At 44.2% G+C, this 7,652-nt stretch overlaps 1 protein-coding gene across 1 annotated transcript; it reads right to left on the bottom strand.

The window, feature by feature from the left end:
- Nucleotides 1–2,170: 2,170 nt before the first annotated feature.
- LOC128326059 (olfactory receptor 10W1-like) lies at nucleotides 2,171–7,438 on the bottom strand. Its single transcript, XM_053252160.1, has 2 exons — nucleotides 6,510–7,438; nucleotides 2,171–2,258 (listed from the first exon to the last, which is right to left on the bottom strand). Exons 1-2 carry the CDS (start codon nucleotides 7,436–7,438, stop codon nucleotides 2,171–2,173), a joined length of 1,017 nt encoding a protein of 338 aa, XP_053108135.1.
- Between the last annotated feature and the right edge of the window lie 214 nt (nucleotides 7,439–7,652).

Below are 7,652 nucleotides of genomic sequence, written 5' to 3'. Positions count from 1 at the left end.
GTTTGTTATCATTGCAGTAGCCGGCAAAAGTGCGCAACAGTCTTTGCAGACCTAATCTGGACTGAGATAGCACAGCTGCATCATCAGCATAGAGTAAAATGGGCACTCGTTTGTTGGCCAGCTTCGGAGCATGGGAATCCACACTCTCCAGAAATGGAGCCAGCTCATTAATAAAGAGGTTAAACAGTGTCAGGGCCAAGACGCAGCCCTGTCTGACCCCTCGAGTAGAGGGGATTAAATCAGTTAGGGCCCCATTGGTAGCATATCTAACCCGTAATGAGGAATTGGAATAAAGCTGCATCAACAAAAATAGCAATCTCTTATCTATTGTTGTTTTTCCAAGTTTGGACCATAATAAGGATCTGGAGATAGAATCAGACACAGATTTTAAATTGATAAAGGCAACAAAAAATTTGCATTTGAGGCCGCTAGAGTATTTCTTTGCTAGATGGTACAGGATCATACAGTGATTGAGAGTAGAGCGGCCTGCTCTAAAGCCCGCTCGTTCAATCCCAAGAATTTGATTTTCTGAAATCCATGCCTCAAGCGTATACAAAAGATGCAGAGCATATAATTTGCTAATCACTGACAACAAACTAATGGGTTGGTAATTGGATGGATCTGAATGGGAACTATTTTTGAATATGGGAACAACTACTGCTGTTTTCCATTGCTCTGGTACAACTCCTGAACTATTAATAGATGTAAATAAATTAACTAGAACTAAAGCCCACCATTCTATATTGGCTCTTAATAGTTCAGGAAGAAGAAGATCAGGACCAGGGGCTTTTCCAATTTTAAGACGACCTATTAAATCCGTTGTTTCTGCAGGAGTAACAGGAGGCCAATGGGGCAACTCCCCAATCAGAGGTGGAACAAAGATCTGGCTAGGCTGGGCATCATTATAGACCTCAAAAAAGTGAGATTCCCGTGATCTAGCCGGAATTCTACAAGGCATATTAACCCGGCCAGTTGCGGAAACCAATCTCCAAAAAGTATGGCTATCTTTATTAGTAGTAGCCATAACAAGCTTGTGCCAGGCATTTTGTAATGCTTGTTTAGCAAATTTGAGACTACTTTTGTATGCCTTTTTAATCGAATAATAAATTGGTGGGACTATTTGTTCTGTACCCAATCTATATTTTCTATAGATACTCAGCAGTTGTTTGCGTAATGCCCTGCAATGCAGATCAAACCAGTTATTAGCTGCTCTTTTACTATAAGCCTGTGAAGAATGTAGCTTACTACAGTGTAGAAACTTTTGCATAAGAGCAGTTTCTAATTTTCCATAAGAAACAATTGTTTGAGGTCCCAGGTGTACTTGCACAATGGAGTTAAATAAATCTCTACCTTCGGGAGAATCATAGAACCTGGAAATCTCGTTTTCTACCTCCTTTGACCATTTTATTTTGCAGCTTAGATTGGTAGAATTATCCTCAAAAGCACAGGGGAACAAATTACCCCTTCTTTCCTGAGGAAGATCTAAATAGATGTTCATAGGAAAATGATCACTAGAAATTTGCTCACTCACTTCAAAGGAAGATACATAGGGAAGGATAGATTTGGAAACCATAACATTGTCCACAACACTATTTCCCCACAAGGAAAGAAACATATATTCCCCAGGAATATCCGGGGGTATAGTACCATTTAAAATGGTCAACTCATGTATCTTTGTTAAATAGAGCAATTGGGCTCCTGATGAGTTGATAAATTTATCTTTAGAATAACAGTTAGTGAGAGGGGCACCATCTATGCAATCTCCCCATTTCCAAAAATGTGAGGCCATCAACGTTTTATCATCGGTACCACATCTGGAGTTAAAATCCCCCATAAGAATTACAGAAGCATGGGGAAAATTCAATAATGCTTCAGTTATATATATATATCTCCAACTGTTCCCAAATCATAGTAGTGGAATTAATTGATTGACCAGGAGCCAAATAAACATTGACCAATAAGAAGTCTCCACTCCTAGCTTTGATCAGAATTGCCATAGCATAGGGGGGATGGTCAGCTAATCGGATGGATTCTACATTCAAGGCTAGTGATATACAACATACTAAGCCAGCCTTCAGCCTTCCCCTATTGATATCCAAGTGGGCTTTCAGTGAGTAGATGGTATAGCCGCTGCTATTGATCTCATCTTTTGTCCACGTCTCCTGAAACACTAGAATTTCCCACTGTTGGATGAAGGTAATAAACTTTGCATCATCCCATTCCACCCGGCAATATTCCAGCCAAGAATTTTCCAAGTTGATTGTTCGCCGCTCGCATTTCAAGTCTCTGAGCGGGCAGGGAAGAACTGTCTGGTCGAAAACTCCAAGAATGAGGGACCCACACCATTTCCCATCATGGACTTTGCCACCGAGGTTTCCAGCTCTGAAAAGCCTCCCACACTCCCTTCTAGTGGTGCATCCCCAGATGTTAAGTTCAGGTACTTCAACTTGGCCAAGACCAACTGAGACTGTCATTGCTGTGAAAGAGAATTGGATACATTTACAGAACTTCCTGCAGCCTTTTCCAAAGGGAAAATAAAATTTGTGATTATAGTCTGTCTCATATGATGTAGGTCAGCAGTAGCCAAGCTACTCGGTTGATCCTTTGAGTGGAGGGATTAGACTTATCATTCTCCTGTAAATAAATAGATGAGATAATATTGCTTGCGCTTTCCTCTGGAGGAATCTTCTTCCTTTGATTCCTATTTTCTGTTAAAATAGCCTCAAGAGATTTTAACTTGGAAATATTAGACCATAAACCATCCTTCAGGAGTGATCCCGCTATTAGTTCATTCTTATCTACTTCGTCCGACAACCCCATTGGGCTGGTAGAATTAAGAACTAGCAAAGAGTTCTTAGGGATAGAATCATTCAATGCTTCCATAGGTTGCAGGATATCGGAATCCAGAGACTTCAGTTCTTGCAAATTGGGAACCAGACTAGACTGGGTATCTGTCTGCATCGCCAAAGATAAATTCCCATGTATTTCAACTATATCACACTCCTCCAAAAAATATGGAGGTTGCAATCCATCGGATAGTTCACCCACTTCCGAAACAGTAACAAAGGATCATTGGGCTCACTTTAACCTAACAAGGTTGAACTGGGTACAGCAATAGTGTTCAATATAGAGTCTGTACGCCTAGTCTGAGTTTGATGAACTTTTGTAACTGTGGGGGAACTGCATGAGAATGTTCTCTTCTGTAGATTACCAGTAGTCTGATTTGCTCGTGTAATCATACATTTCCTCATGGCCCCCAGATATAGTTTGACGGGGTCATCGGGAGTATTTGGAGGCTCCCCAATAAGCCTCCTGGGAAATATTTCCAGGTTTGCTAGACGGTCCTGCATTCGGAGCAAAGATTGAGGAATTAGAGCATAGTCAAATCTAAGTAGTAGTTTGAACATATAAGATTTAAAGGATTTGAGTTGGTGAAGGAATCTTTGCAGGAGGGAACTGGAGGTGTTCACTGACTAATCACTGATATTTACCTTAAGAGAACAAGATGGGACTGGTAACCCAACATTTCCCTCATAACCTATAAGTTCCATGTTAAAATATTCCTCTGTTTTGATACAGACAGATTTGCAGTAGGGATGTGCAAGCCAACCATGAGACAGGTTTGGTTCAAATCCAGAATGGATTTGAACTGACCCGGCCCGGTCTGGGCTCAGGTCCAGGCTCGGCCAAACCAGATCCAGTCCAGCCATTGAACTGGGCTGAACCGGCTTGCAGGCTGGCTCGAGGATGGTGGGGATACTAAAGGGGAGGATTCCCCTTTACAGGTAAAGGGGGATACCCTAGAGAAAAGGTGAGGGTGGGGAGTGAAAAGATAGTTTTTGCCTTTAAAAATCAGATGCCGGGGTGGCGGAGACATCAGAGGCAGCAACGGAGGCTCTTCCAACCCCTCTGCCAGCCTCCATATGATAGCCCAGGCTAGCTGAAGTCCAGTTTGGGCCTCTGTGCACATATGGAGGCCATTTCTGTGACCTCTGCACATATGTACAGGGCTTTTGCATTACCACACAAATTGTGTGGTGATGCAAATGGCCTCTGTGCATGTGCAGAGGTCACAAAAATGGCCTCCGTGTATGTTCAGGCTGTCATTTGGGAGGCCAGCAGGGGAGTTGGAGGAGCCCCCACTCCTGCCTCCGATGTTTCCGCCATCCCCGCAACCCCCAGTGCCTGGTTTTTAAAGGTACAAAACTACCTGTTCTCTTGCCCCTTGCCTTTACTCTAGGGAATCCCCCTTTAATTGCAAAGGGGACTCCTTGCCAGATTCCTTTTTACAGGTATACCCCTCGAGCCAGCCTACCTAGCTGGTTCTTCAAACTGGGAGTTGGTCTGGTTCAAACGCAGACCAGCTCCCCACTTTGCGGGGTTGGTCCAATTCTATCTTGGACCACCTGAACCAGACTGGCTTGAAGCAAGCTGGCTTGCACATCCCTAATCTGTAGAGCTATGGACCCTACTTGTCCAATAATGGAACAACAATTTCCAGGATGAGAAATACTCTTTTATGTTGTTTTCTCTCCTTTAATTAAATTATAAAATGAGTGGAGATGAGGTTTTAAACTTTAAACAAGGTTGCTGACACAAATTTCTTTTTTTAGTGCATAATGTTGTTGATTAACAGAAATTGTAATATTTTTGAAATTTTGATTGAAATATAAAGGCTGACATTCTGGTTAATTTTGCGCTTCCAGGGGGGCATTGCACTTGTTGCACAGGTCAGCTCTGCTGCTTCGGGAGCTTTCCAGACTAGTGTTGTGCTAGCGTAATATTCTTGTGCTAACTCAAGTACATAACGCAAGGATGTTGCTCAAAGAAAGGAATATTATTTATTTATTTGTCTATTTATTTATTTGTCTATTTATTACATTTATAAATTGTCCCATCCAGAGGCTCTGGGCAGTGTACAACTTTTTAAAAAGACATAAAACCCACAATTCAAACACAATGCTAAAAACAATATTAAAACAATTCAAAAATGATTAAAACTATTTAAAACCAATTAAAAGACTTTTAAAAACAACAACACTTTACAAGCCTTGGAAAGCCAGCAAATAAATAGGTTTTTAGAGCTCTCTTAAAGGCCGACAGCGAGCCTAAACTGTGGATATCTGCCGGGAGTGCATTCCATAGACCGGGAGCAGCTACAGAAAAGGCCCGGTTCTGAGTCACCACCAGACATACCGGTGGTAACTGGAGACGGACCTCTCCAGATGACCTCAACGAGTGATGAGGATCATACTGAAGAAGGCACTCTCTAAGGTAACCCGGACCCAAGCCGTTCAGAGCTTTCAAGGTAATAACCAGCACTTTGTATTTCGCCCGGAAACATATCGGCAGCCAGTGCAGCTGTTTTAAGACAGGCATAATATGGTCTCTCTGGGTTACCCCAGAGACCAGTCTGGCTATCTGAATATCTGTTTGAGACTAGTCCTTGAGCTAGTAGAAGATGTAGACAAGTTGCGCCATGACTAATCAAGATGCTTCCTCAAGGTTCTTGCTCCAGACTGTTCCAGCAGAGCATTGCACAACAACTGATGCACAACACTTGTTACAACACTTGTTACACAACTTTGAGGCTATTCTCACAACCAGGCAAAACTGGGCTAAGGGAGCCTAGCCTAGTTTCGCCTGGTCGTGTGCTGCAATGGGAGCCATGGGGCTCCCAGCAGCAAGCCTCCCTAAATGCCCGTCCCCTTAAATGAGGTTAACAGAGCAAGTGCTCCGCTAACCCCATTTATTGGATCAGGTGTCGCTGTAGTACGGCTCCATGCCACAGCGACTCATGAGGAAACCCCCATCCGGAGGCTACAACAAGTCTCCCAGCATCGGGGGGCTGCCCAGAATGCCACACGCACTTGCGCAGGGCATTCTGGGACTTCCGTGGGCCAGGAAGCCCCCCGATCCCCACTGCCCCAACTGGCTCCGTGATGGAGCCAGTAATCGTGTGGGTGGCCACCCAGGGCAAGCTGACTGCTTGTGTGCAGGGAGAGTGGGAAGTCTGTTCTCCCCACAAACCCCCTCATGGTTCTCCATGCTGCTCTTGTGGAGAGCCTTCTTGTCTCACAACCTTGTATATGTCTTGGAGAAGGTTTTCCAGCATCAGCTGTGCAACATCATGGAGCACACAACATCATGTAGCGAGCATCATAACTGAAGTTGTGTCCATTGCACCTGAGGATGCTGGGAGTTGTAGTCAACCTTATCTGGGAATCCCTGTTACAGGGAACACTGTCCATAACCTTCTTGTGTGAGCACAATTTTGTCCTTTGTAAAAGCGCACCATTTGTCAGGATGTCTGCCAGTAATTTTATGCACAAAAGTATTCCTCTGTGTTACCCAAGGCCGTCCAGAAGCAATTGTCCAGTTGCAAGTCCCCCTGTCCCCCTCTACGGCCTAGAAATGCCCCCTTGAGAGAAGGCAGGTATGTTTCAGACCTCCAGTCATCAAGAAAGGATGACAATCAGTGGTCTTCAGATTCAATTTGGAATCTTTGGAAGATTCGATGGCTGATGACTTTCCTCAGGGCGGTTTTCACTTCTCTGTTCCTTAGAGTGTAAATAATGGGGTTGAGTAGCGGTGTCCCCAGAGTGTACACCATTGACAGCATCTGGTCTTGCTTTGGAGAAAAGCTGGAGCTTGGACGCAAGTACATGAAACTGCAGCAACCATATTGCAGGGCCACCACAGCTAAGTGAGAGGAACAGGTAGAGATAGCCTTTTGACGGCCATCTGCTGAATGGATCTGCAGCACTGCAACAGCGATGAAGAGGTAAGAGGTGCAGATCAATACAAAGGGCACAGCAATGGCCATTATCCCAGTTAGAAACACCCCGACCTCATCAAGCTTTGTCTTGTAACTGGCGAGCTGCAGCACAGGTGGTACATCACAAAAGAAGTGTTCAATTCCATGTACATCACAGAAGGGGAGGTGGAAAACCAAACACACCAGCATCAATGAAATCAAGAAACCAACCAGCAAAGAGGCAGCCACTAGCTGTATGCACAGCTCTTGGGTCATGATGAGGGTATAGCGCAAGGGTTTGCAAATGGCCACAAAGCGGTCATAAGCCATGATAGCCAGCAAGAAGCAGTCGGCACTACCCAGTCCAATAAAAAAGAACATCTGGGCACTGCAGCTCTGAAAGGTGATGGACTTCTTCTCCTGCAAGCTGGTCAGCAGAATCTGTGGGACTACAACTGCTGTATAGCAGAGCTCAACAAGAGAAAGGGTTCCTAGGAAGAAGTACATGGGAGTGTGGAGGTGGGGGTCCCCCCAGATAGCTACAATTATGAGCAAGTTACCTGTTGTTATGGTGGCATAGACCATGCTGATGCCCAGGAAGAGTAAGACTTGATGCACTGGGTGAGTAGGAAAAGCCAAAAACATGAGGTCCAGCATTGCACTACAGTTCCCCTGAAGCATCCAGCCTACTAGCTCCCACCCTGCAAAGGAGTGAAAAATAAGAGTCTCTCTCTCTGTGTGTCTGTGTGTTTCTGTCTGTCACACAGAGAAAGAAAGGTATACCAGTCTAAAATGATGGACATCATATTCTAGATTTGCACATTTCTGTCATTTGATAAAAAGACCTTTGATTTTAAGAGTGTTTAGAAATCTGAGATGTTGAGGATCAATAGGA

This window comes from Hemicordylus capensis, chromosome 1 (assembly GCF_027244095.1).
Source record: "Hemicordylus capensis ecotype Gifberg chromosome 1, rHemCap1.1.pri, whole genome shotgun sequence".
Taxonomy (NCBI): domain Eukaryota; kingdom Metazoa; phylum Chordata; class Lepidosauria; order Squamata; family Cordylidae; genus Hemicordylus; species Hemicordylus capensis.
This window is presented reverse-complemented; position numbering and strand designations above follow the sequence as displayed.

Coding starts and splice junctions, on each gene's coding strand:
- LOC128326059 (XM_053252160.1), bottom strand. CDS start 7,438: ATGCTTCAGGGGAACTGTAGTGCAATGCTGGACCTCATGTTTTTGGCT. Junction 2,259..6,509: donor GTCATCAGCCATCGAATCTT/CCAAAGATTCCA, acceptor CGGCGAACAATC/AACTTGGAAAATTCTTGGCT.